At 32.1% G+C, this 12,559-nt stretch overlaps 1 protein-coding gene across 3 annotated transcripts in view; it reads left to right on the forward strand.

Annotated features, from left to right (window-relative positions):
* The window catches only part of LOC143065524 (integrin alpha-4-like), a 69,364-nt gene that overhangs the window by 7,049 nt on the left and 49,756 nt on the right, over positions 1-12,559 (forward strand). For 2 of the 3 annotated variants that reach the window (XM_076239149.1, XM_076239152.1), the window contains exons 2-9: positions 3,001-3,131; positions 5,133-5,212; positions 7,466-7,636; positions 9,271-9,331; positions 9,906-10,013; positions 10,464-10,567; positions 11,301-11,366; positions 11,980-12,111. In XM_076239149.1, coding sequence (XP_076095264.1) covers positions 3,001-3,131; positions 5,133-5,212; positions 7,466-7,636; positions 9,271-9,331; positions 9,906-10,013; positions 10,464-10,567; positions 11,301-11,366; positions 11,980-12,111 — 853 coding nt within the window. Of the gene's footprint in view, positions 1-3,000; positions 3,132-5,132; positions 5,213-5,404; positions 5,421-7,465; positions 7,637-9,270; positions 9,332-9,905; positions 10,014-10,463; positions 10,568-11,300; positions 11,367-11,979; positions 12,112-12,559 lie in introns of those variants that run through there. The other variant, XM_076239151.1, reaches the window with a different exon arrangement.

Here is a 12,559-nt window from a genome sequence, read left to right on the forward strand (position 1 = left end):
TTGACTATTTTTTGTCAAGTAAAATAGTAGTTATGGAAACTGATGAATATAAAATTAAGCTAGACAGGCAATTATTTTGGTGAAATATATTCATGCAAAATAGAAGGTATGGAAACTATGGAATATGAAATCAAACAAGACAGCCAATTACTTTGGTGAAATATAGTCATATAAAATAGTAGTTATGGCAACTGGTGAATATTAAATAAAACTAGACAGGCGTTTACTTTGGTGAAATGTTGTCATCTTAAATAGTAGGTATGACAACTGGTGAATATCAAATGGGCCTAGGCATGTGATTTTTTGTTTAAATGAAGTCATGAAGTACAGTAGGTATCACTACAAAAGTTTTAAAGTCTGAAAAGACAAGTTTTTGTCTTAATTTGCATGAAAGTTTACTCGACATTCTCCAAAAGTATGACATGGGTCTTAATTTTTTTTGACAAAGTCTCATTTATATTAAATTTGTATGAAATTTACTCGACATATTCTCGACATTCTGAATATGGTCTTAAAATTTCTTGACAAATTCTTGACATTTGAATACTGTTCGGGTATGTAAAATAACTTAACATTTGGGTGTATAAATATTTTTACAAATGCAAATTTGGCTATGAAATCTAAAGTATAAAATAATTTAAATGGGGGTTTTTAAATAATTACAAATTTTGATTCCTAAATCTTATGAATTAAATTATTAAAACCAATCATACTGTAGACATATTTCATTCAACTTTCTTAATATTCAATGTTAATATGGTAAATAATTATTGTACCAAAATGTGGTTTATATGAATAGCAAATAATGATGATATGTATAGAAATCATTCATTTAACAGAAGAAAAATTTGTGTAATGTCATCTGTTGGAATATATTGTAAAGAATGTCAAGAATATGTCAAGACAGATTGAGATCAAGAATTGGTCGAGACTAATCCAGACTCTTATCAGAGGATACAGGAAGTGTCGACAAATTTTAAGACAATGTTCATACTGTCAAGACACTTGTCAAGAAAAATCAAGAAATTTATCAGACAAAATCATACTAAGTTAAAAATTTAAAAAAAAAATTGAGACAAATCAAGAATGTCGAGTAAAAATTCATGCAAAATCAGACAAAAACTTGTCTTTTCATACTTTTTGACTTTTGTAGTGTATGAAAATTGATTAACAACGACTTGGCAACTGAGAGTTGATATAACAGGTGATTATTAATAAAAAAATGTTTAATATTAAAAAAAAACCATCGACAAGATACGCGATTACTGTGGTTAAACTTTGAAATATATAATAGTCAGTATCGAAAGTAATACGTATCAAAATAAGACTATTTTTGCAAAGATTCGGCTCATGTCGCAGCTAGTGGCAGCTAAAAACTAGAATTGAGGTGAGGTATTTGTTCAAGTCGTATACCGCATTAAAAAGAGGTTTAAAACTGGTTATTATAAGAGTTTAAAGAGACTGGCGATAATTTGGTTATAGTGTCATTTATAATAATAATCATGGAAATTGGTTAAAAGCGAAATCAGCATGTTACATAAATTTATTTCATCCGGCGCGCTTACCTTGTTTTTACCTTCAAAATTAAGAATTAGAATAGGTCTTAGGTCATCTGACAAGTTCGATGTAGAAAAATCTCAGAAAGTGCAAAATACCTTGGTTATTCTGTTGTCATAGCCTCTCCATACAAGCCAAACTTTGGAGAAGTAAACCATTAAAACGGTCTTTACCTCTGAGCCAGGGCTCACACCGAACAGCAAGCTATAAAGGACCACGAAATATGCCACTATTACAAAAACAGAAACGAGTAAGAATAAGTTTAGACTTGCAAATGCTATTTATTATGTAGACGTCAAATCATAAATATTGTGAGAATAAGGTCAACTTTATTTATAATTCGGAGGTGATGTAAAATATTCAGGATGGAAACTGGTGAATACAAGACTTATTTCGAAAGAATAGAAAAAGTCTTTAGCAAATCTATATAGGGTGTTGGGCAATTATGTTTTCGATACTGACTTTATTAGGCTGAATATTAAACAAGCCACCGAGTTTATATTCGAGCTGATGGAGCAAGTATCAAACAACAAAGTACCACTATTGTTTTTATCGGCAAATTGCCATAACTGTAGTTTTTTGTTGTTGATAATATGAAGTAGAATTGAATAGTAAATAAAACTGATTTTATGCGTACAAAACGTTAGTAAAATCGTTTGGTTGTATGAGGGATGTCGCTTGCATTTCATTAATAAATTGATCCGGGTAGACTTGATCACGCGATGCCACTGCACTTATACATGACGGCATTGCCTATTTTTTTTTATAATAAGTGTTGTCCTTGGTCTTTAAAATATAAGGCAGTAAGATCAAAGGTAGAATGTACAAATAAACAGTTACATTTTACTTTGAGCGTTGCTGATGAAGGTACATTTTAGAAAAGCACATCGGATGCATCAAATTCATCACGTCTTGTTTCCAGTTTTTATAATACGAGCAACAGTGATATGACACATATGATTTTAAATTCCTACGGGTCACTGTTTAAAGAAACCTTCGCCGAAAAAAAAAGACATATGAACAACGGTTGAAGAAAAAAATAAATGGTAAATTGACAATTCTAATCACTTTATAACATTTTATAGGTTCACTGTGTTTGAATAAATATTCTTTATAATTATAATTAATACTAGTATATCAATTGCGTATTTCACTGTACGAAACAAACCTTGGATGCGTTTGGTAAAAACAATCGAAATTCCCGTACTTTTTTTTATAGCTTATTTGTAATAATAATTATGATTACAACTAAGAAGTACAAAGGCCATTCATATAAATTTGAAACATTTGAAGAGTGCAAACATTCATAAAAGTATTATATAAAACATTCACCATTAAAATTAGTTTGTGTTTATCATGTTTCATGATGTAACTTTGTAAATATTGTCTGTGAATAAGTTGGAGCTTACTTGTTTCATGCAATACATTTATAAATATCTGTAGGGTATTAGTTGGAGCACCGAAGGATACATTTACACACAGCAATGAGAAAAAAACTCCAGGGAACGTATACAAATGTAAGGTGGATCTTACCACACAGGAAAAATGTTCACCATTAATGATCAGGACTATAGGTAATTTATGTCTTTTAGAGATAACAAGTGAGTCAAATTAAACTTGAAATGAATATGTTGCCGGTCGGGTTGTTGTCGCTATGACACATTCACCATTTCCTTTCTCAATTTTATGCCTTGTATCTAAACAGGAAAAACAGTATGCAGTTTAGATTCAATTGTTATATATTGTGTTTGTCTTTCAATTCAATTCTGATTTTGGGAAGATGTTTCAAACAAATTGCAATGTCGTAATAGGTAAATATAAATCGATGTTGTCATAACGTGCATCCCTCAACTCTCGGAGGCAATTACAAGATGAAAGTCAAGTTGTGAAATAGACATAATGTACCCTTAGGTTGGTATTTTAACATCAACATATGCAGATAAAACTAACTTTAAATATAATAATAAAGGAATCGTGATTTTTGTATTTATTTGGGTTATTTTTTTTCATCCCGAAATCGAAACCAGTGTTTTTTGCAATTGTATTTTTTTAATTTTCTTCGAACATGCTCTGAAAAATAAAATGACGTTATTATTTATTGCAAAATTCGGTGTCTTATTTCAAATATTTTTAGGGAAAAAAAACGTGGTAGCTTGATTTTAACAATTCAAATCACTTTTAATATTTTTTCTCTTATATTCGTTTATTTTTCTAAAAAAACCCAAATATGATGCAAAAAAGTAAAAACATGTCGGTCAATATTTTCATTAAAATGAGACGTGATAATAAAATTGAGACTGTAAATGGGGAATGTGTCAAAGAGACAACAACCCCACCATAGAACAGACAACAACAGAAGGTCACTAACATGTCTTCAATGCAGCGAGAAATTCTCGCACCCGCAGGCGTCCTTCAGCTGGCCCCTAAACAAATATATATACCAGTTCAGTGATAATGAATGCAATACTAAACTCCAAATTGTACACAAGAAACTAAAATAAAAAATAATACAAGTTTAACAAAGGGCAGAGGCTCCTGACTTGTGACAGGCGCAAAAATGCAGCGGGGTTAAACATGTTTATGACATCTAAATGCATTCTTATTCATCGAAAACTAAAGTTTATGTGTATTTTCCTTACACTATTTCCACTTTACACAAAATAACTTATCTAAAGTAAATTATAATAACTAATTGCAATTGATGTTGCATTATTTCTGTTATAGAAGATGAAATATGAGTCCTTTTAAAAACCTGTTATAAACGCATTTCTTTTCAAAAAGAAGAAAAATTGATAATTGGAAACAACGCGAACAACATTTTAATATATTTACTTTCATTAATACCTTGTACTTTTAATGAGTATATATATATATATATATATATATACAACTCGTCTAAACATCAACCCAACAATGTTAGATCTGTAAATTTGCTTTCGCAAATTTTTGGTTCTTCCCTCGCAGGGATTCGAACCCATGCTTCTGTGATATCGTGACACCAAATCGCCTGCAGTGCAGACTCAGACGTACTTATGAATATAATTATTTTCTGTGACTGTATCTTACATTAATTTGTAGGATCCTTTACTATAGATAATTTAGCTGATCTGTAACAATAACATCTTCATGCCTTATATATCATGTACTGTAGTACGCCGCTAGATTAAAACTGACGTGGAAAGGTAACACATGCCCACCGAAAGCTCTTTTTTTGAGAGCCCAGGTGTCCGTGTGGTCTAGCGGGACGGCTGCAGTGCAGGCGATTTGGTGTCACGATATCACAGTAGCATGGGTTCGAATCCCTGTGAGGGAAGAACCAAAAATTTGCGAAAGCAAATTTACAGATCTAACATTGTTGGGTTGATGTTTAGACGAGTTGTATATACATTATGTACACAGCCATGTATCACCATCATTGATGGCGATCCGATGGATACATCTGTTGTAGGGTTGTCACTGACTCAGACGTACTTATGTATATATATATATATATATATGTATTTGTTGTTCGTATCTATACGTATATTAGTCAATTGCTTATGTATAGATATTGTATAAACTCTTCCTTAATATAGAAGATAGAAATATCACACATCGTGGGGAAGATCATCAGTTATTAGGAGCATCTATGGCTGTATTCAATGACAGTATTGTTGTAAGTTTCACTTTACTTACTATCTATGACTGTATTCAATGACAGTATTGTTGTAAGTTTCACTTTACTTACTATCTATGACTGTATTCAATGACAGTATTGTTGTAAGCGTCACTTTACTTACTATCTATGACTGTATTCAATGACAGTATTGTTGTAAGTTTCACTTTACTTACTATCTATGCCTGTATTCAATGACAGTATTGTTGTGAGCGTCACTTTACTTACTATCTATAGTTGTTGTTTTTATACTAAAAAATATTCTAATGTAATTCATCAAACGTTGACAAATGTTTTGAAGGGTTATATATTACGTTCTACTAGTCCGTAACTGAGAAAGCTATCATGTTGTAAATACTATACCCCTTGCGATGCGTAAGCAAATTATAGAAACATCTAGTGTTTATATTTGTCATCCGGAGAATATATATATGATGTCATATTGTTTAGATACAAAAGGCGATGGAACAATTTCGCACTTCTTTGTTGATGGCATTTAATGCTGACAGTTTATTGAATACAATTTGTTTTGGATATCTGACACTAGAATGAAGATAACTGTATCGTATTTTAAGCTTGGCCTTCGTAAAACCTAACGTTTAGGAATTTTGGTCCTCAATGCTCTTCAACTTCGTACTTTATTTGGCCTTTTTAACTTTTTTGGTTTCGAGCGTCACTGATGAGTCTTTTGTAGACGAAACGCGCGTCTGGCGTATATACAAAATTTAGTCCTGGTATCTATGATGAGTTTATTTTACTGTCACAGACATCCGTTTACCTAGCTCCGATCGCGTCGCTAGGCGAACAAAATTTGTGACAGTATAAATTTACGTTTTACGAAAGCCTAGCTTTTAATACAGTACAGTTATCTCCTAAATACACTACCCAATCTTTGATACTATTATGCATAAAATTAACCACACTTAAAGACGTACAAACAAATGAATATTGGTATTGGAACGAACTTTGTTCCTCTGCTTGTTGATCTCTTTTATCAATTTCCTCACCTTGAACAAGAATGTGTATTAGTTCAATGAAATTGGACGTCATACTGAACTCAAAATCATATTTATAAGCACAAATTAAAAAATTGTACAACACTAACACTGATACAAATATGTGCAGACTTAACAACAGTTATTACAAAGGCACAAATTACAGTGGAACAAAATACGGAATGGCGCTCATTAAAATACCTTAGCAATCTAACACAAACGACAAAAATGGAACCAAGAATCCCAGAGAATATCATGAGATGTCAATATAAGAGAGGGTTGTTAAAAAATCTGTTATACAGCAATTAAACAATGGAAATTTAACATCACAATTATAGAAATCTATCTCCGGGATCTAATATCTCTGACACTATTTGCTTTCAGTACAGGTTGTTTAAAATATGGACATTAACTCAAAGATAGGAGCGAATAACTATGACATTTATTGCTTACTGTAGAAGTAAGTCATAACTGTGTACACATATAATACAGTGTATTGCTTACTGTAGAAGTCAGTCATAACTGTGTACACATATAAACACTTTGTTGCTCAGTGTAGACGTAAGTTATAACTGTGTACACATATAATACACTTTGTTGCTTCCTGTAGAAGTAAGTTATATCTGTGTACACATATACTACACGTTGTTGCTTGCTGTAGAAGTAAGTTATAACTGTGTACACATATAATACACTTTGTTGCTTACTGTAGAAGTAGGTTATAACTATGTACACATATAATACACTTTGTTGCTTACTTTGAAGGTGTAAGAAGACCGTTTTTTAAAAGACGATGTTTAATGACCGTTGGGGTCTATTAACCGTGTTAGATGACCGCTTTTTTAAAAGATGATGTTTACTGGTTTTTGATGTGTAATTGTAAACATATATTGATATTTATAGATTATCGTTGATCATCTCAACGAGATTGATTTTCTCGCTTGAGCTGGTACAGCGAAAGTGAGAAAACCAATCAAGTTGAGATGACCAATGATAATCTGTTTATCGCTATTTTACCTATGACGACGTTGTCAATTTCATGTCAATTTCGTTAGCAACGCCACGTGTCCTTAGTTTCTAGCGATAATTTTTCCATCTCAAGCGAGAAGCATGATATGAAAATTATCACAAAAAAAGATAAAAAAAAAATGCACAAAATAGCGATAATACTATATAACAATATCAAGATATGGAATTCATTTTGATTTTTATTGGAATCAGAATAATACTTTTATATACTAGTACTTGTTTTATACAGATTTGTGCACCTCTATGGAAAATGATGAAAGGGAATGTGAGTGATTCCGTTGGTCGTTGCTTTAACGTAGACAAATCTCTTGGACTTGATCAAAGTACAATCTTTAGTTTGTTCACTAATGAAAGTGGGAACAGTAATGCACAAGCAGGTTTTTCATTATCACCGAAGGAGGTAAACGACGTTTTATTTTCATATAAAAAATATTGTTTTGATTACAATAACATATGCACGGTAGGTATAGTGTCCGACTAGGATCGTGGTTTTTCGAATGAACCTGATCATTTCTATCTGGCCAACTTGTGTCTTTATTATTATGAGGCTGACTTCATACAGGAACTTCTGATGAAGAAAGATAAGAAGTTAGCAATATCCTTTAAATTTGCGTTCCGCTATTAAGATGATGTTCTCTAACTAAATAATACAAACTTTGTTGACTATATATATATATATGTTGAACGAATATATCCCATTGAACTAGAGATAAAGGATACTACAGATAAAGTTAAGACTGCCTCATATCTTTACTAACATGTAGAAATTGACAATGAGGGTCGGTTGAAAACACAACATTACGACAAAAGAGATGATTTCAGCTTCCCAATTGTGCACTTTCCATTTCTATTTAGCAACATTCCAGCAGCGGCTGCATACGGAGTATATATATCCCAACTGATACGATATTATCGGGCTTATATCTTCTATCATGATTTCCTTGATAGAGGATTGCTGCTCACAAGGAAGCTTCCAAGCCAAGAGTTCCAAATGGTAAAGTAGAAATCATCCCACCGTAATTTTTACGGAGGCCATCACGAGTTGGTTAACCGTTATGGAATAACCGTTTCACAGATGATCACCTCAGATCACCTCTAGTTTTTCTTGGGGTTCGTGTGGCTAATTCTTTAGTTTTCTATGTTGTGTCTTCTGTACTATTATGTGTCTGTTATAATCAATCTATGAATTTGACTATCCCTCTGGTATCTTTCGTCCCTCTTTTATCACGTATCAAATGATTACTTCTATGAAGAATAAATCATCTCCAACATAATTTATGACTGCTTATGCCTGGTCACACATTCACGGATTTGAAGCCTAATTAGCTACGGATACGATCTGACATCATTCGCGGCAATCTGTATCAGTACGTAGATTTCTGTATTGTTGCTGTAGTCATACGTAGTAGAACTGTATGTATACCCTTGAGAATTTTTGAAAATGCGCATACAGCCATCTATCATGATCCCTACAGTAAACATTGGTGTAGGGGAAAATAAAATCCACGTTATTCTAGTATCATGACAAACAGTTTCATTAGTATACATTAAAAAAAAAGATATAGGAAGATTTGGTATGAGTGCCAATGAGACAACTCTCCATCCAAGTAACAATTTATAAAAGTAAACCATTATATATCAAGGTACGGACTTTAACACGGATCCTTGGCTTACATCAAACAGCTACCTATAAAGGGCCCCAAAAATTACTAGTGTAAAACTATTCAAACTGGAAAACTAACAGTCTAATACATGTATATACAAAAAAGAGAAACGAGAAACACATATGAACCATATAAACAGACGACAACCACTGAACATCTGACTCATGACTATATTTGAAGAATAAGATGATAAAATTACAGTTATTCTATATAAATTGATTTAATATTTCATACAAAATGTCGTGTGTAATCTTAAATAGAATACATTTTCTAGGTTTGACAAGCAAGTTTCTCCCTATTCACATAAGTGGTATATATGTTTAATGCATACATAACCATCATTAGTTACATTTTTCTTTGCTATTTCCAGTTACAGGACACACAACGGAAGACTGTTCTCATAGGTGCACCCGGACTCCATCATTGGAAAGGTAAGACCTGATTTACATTGATTTATTTTACACAAGGTGTAACAACAAAACAGCCGATTCTAGGTTTTGTTGAAGCAGTGACTAGGAAACTATAAATAGGGTTTGTTCTTATGTTACACAAGCTAATTTAATGTTTAGTAATGTGGTAGTAATATTCTGTTCTGATTGACGAAATATTCTACATACAAGGTTGCCCGATTCACATAAAGTGATATATTCGCTGACGTTGTCATTAAACCAACATGGCCACCATGGCTAAAAATAGAACATAGGGGTTTACACTAGGACTCTGCGGAAAATTATATTTGAGTGGATCATTGTGTGTTTCGTGATTTTGAATATAAGTACAGATTTTCAATAAGATTTTGTCTATAATATTTCATTTTCATTTAAGGTCATAAACCATCACATGATAAAGTGGACGAGAATGTAAAAATCCTGACCTTTTAAGATATAAAATAGCGTTACATACCAAGACTCATGTTTCGAAAACATTACATGTTAAGATCCCTAAAAAATATATTATAATGCTGCTTCATCTTTTCATAATGTTTACGCCCTTGTTTATATTTAGGTGGTTTTGTACGTCTCAATATGGAAAACACACAGAGGTTTCAGAGGTACTCACATGTGAGCATACATTCTGATATTAAGAATGCAATAGTGAATAACACATTAATGGGTAAGTTTGTATATGTTTATATAATCACAACTATGGCATATGCGGAATGATGTCAAGACCATTATTTATGACACATTTAAGACAACGCATATGATGACACCAACTATATTTCATCTCAGAGGACGTGTTCTGCATGTTAATTGAGGTATAACTTTTCACATCAGTCTACTTTCCCATTTTCGAACTGTGTTATATGTTAATCTCAAAAATCACATAGATACCTTCTTTGCATGTTGCAGTATACTTTCAAATAAATTACCTATTTTCAACCTATTGTTGCACCATCATATATTCAATTGTTGTATGTTTTATTATTTAATACTTCCTTTGTGTAAATTTGCCATTCTGTATAGTTTTGTTCATACATGTTGTGCTAGTTTATTTGTTACATTAAAGAAAATGCATTATAAAACAAAATACTTTTAAATAAACAACCTGTAAATCATACAGGATATTCAATAACAACTGGCAAACTGGCACTGGAACATAACTGTTTGAAAGCAGTGGTATTGGGGGCACCGTACTTCAAGGGAACAGAAGGAACTATAGGCTCTGTAAGTAAATTGTATTTGAGATGGTTGAAGCACCATACTATTAGCAAATAATACATTTAAAGGTATTAAGAGCACTGTTCTTCAATACAACAGAAGGTAGTATAGGCTCTGTAAGTAAAGTATATGAATGATTGTGAAAGCAACGTTCTTCAATAAAACAGATGGTACTTGTATTAGATGCTCTTTATTCTGTTAGAAAATAATTCCTTTAAAGGTATTGGACTCACCGATCTTCAATACAACAGAAGTTTTATAGGTCCTTTTTGCACATTGTTATCGTAATGTTAATGATCTTCCCCTCAAAGTAAAAATATAGATTGTATAAGAAAAATAGAGAGAAGATAACAAGGTGAATAACATCATAAATCAAAGAAAAGAAAATAGCATGACAGAATAGAAAAAGGAAACAAAATAAATAATTATCAGCACGAACCTTTAAACTTACGGTGAACTCCGGAGAAGTAAGCACATGAAGGGTAAGTAGATACTGATGGCACCCGTCGTGTGTTCTCATGGATTAAAAATACAAATTCGATGTGATATTGAAGAGGTAAAAGGACGGGATTTTGGTTCAATAGTCTCTTATATTTCCACAACATATATCCCTGATAACCATATTTTATTTCAAATAGAAATATAGAAATAAAAAGAGGTGGTATGGTTGGCAATCAGACAACTCTCCAAAAATGACAAAAAGACACGCATATTAATCAATATAGGTTATACTTAATAGGTATTGGTAGTATGTCTGCAGAATGATGACAGTTTGGTGGTAAAAAAACAAGTTTCAGGTAAAAAGGTATGTTCTTAGCTCCTTCAAACTATCATTTGACAAATGAATTCTGTTTTATGTTTTTTCTAGGACTAACACTTTTTTTTAAAGTCAGCAATACGTTTATATTCATCTATTGTCAAGGTTAGCCTGGTTAAACTAATTTTGACTGATTTTATGAGACATTAAGAAGTTTCAAATAGCAATACCATGCCAAGTAAGCAATACCGAATAACAAAGAACAAGTGATACCATTATTCGCCTTTCAAAAAATAAGAGCTACAAAACGATCTGTTAATATACAGAAAAAGTCAGTAAAAAAGTTACTAGATGAAACATTAGTTTATATTCAAATCTCATAAATACGTACACAACATAAAAATAAATCGTCACCTTTCATTATGAATCAATTTGTTTCTGTGCACGTATTACACATTTCAATATTCGAGTAGACACTATATGGATTGCTCAGCTACTGAAAGATTGCAGTTCAATAAATATTAACTTTATTACAAGAAAGATCCCAAGTTATCTTCAGTACAGATTTTTACAGAGTAAGTACCAGTCAATAAGTAGAACTCATTAAAATTCGTAAGAATATAATTTCCTGAACTAATAATGAAATGTCTTATTGATGCAGCATGGAAGTGGGTTTGGGACTGCTCTTGTATTTGAAGACATAAATGGAGATGGTTTAGATGACCTGATTGTAGGTGCTCCTTTTAATCGTATCGACTCTGGAGAAGTATATGTTTATTATGGATCTGATACCGTAAGATAATTAATTTGGTATATATCGAACATTGTAGTCGAATATTATACAAAAAAATCATGCGTCCGAAGGCCTGTTTTGTTTACCTTCATCAGGTACACTCAAAGCCTAATATTTGAAAGGAATTGATCAATATGGACTCAAAACGTTGAAGAGTTAAAAATATTTTTTTTTAGAATAATCAAGTTGAAAACTCAGTTTCTGTATAATTACAACATATAGGTCTAACCGATATGTCAACATGTTTATAATTAATTGTACACTGTGTCAAAATAGTCAGAATCCCCGCCTGTGTCAACATTGTCATGATTCCCTATTGTGTCAACCTAGTCAGAACTATCCAATATGTCAACATATTCATGATTTTACACTGTGTCAAAATAGTCAGAATTCCTGCCTATGTCAATTTTGTGATAATTCCATATTGTGTCAACCTAGTCAGGACTAT

Source organism: Mytilus galloprovincialis, chromosome 2, assembly GCF_965363235.1.
Source record: "Mytilus galloprovincialis chromosome 2, xbMytGall1.hap1.1, whole genome shotgun sequence".
In the NCBI taxonomy this organism is placed as follows: Eukaryota; Metazoa; Mollusca; class Bivalvia; order Mytilida; family Mytilidae; genus Mytilus; species Mytilus galloprovincialis.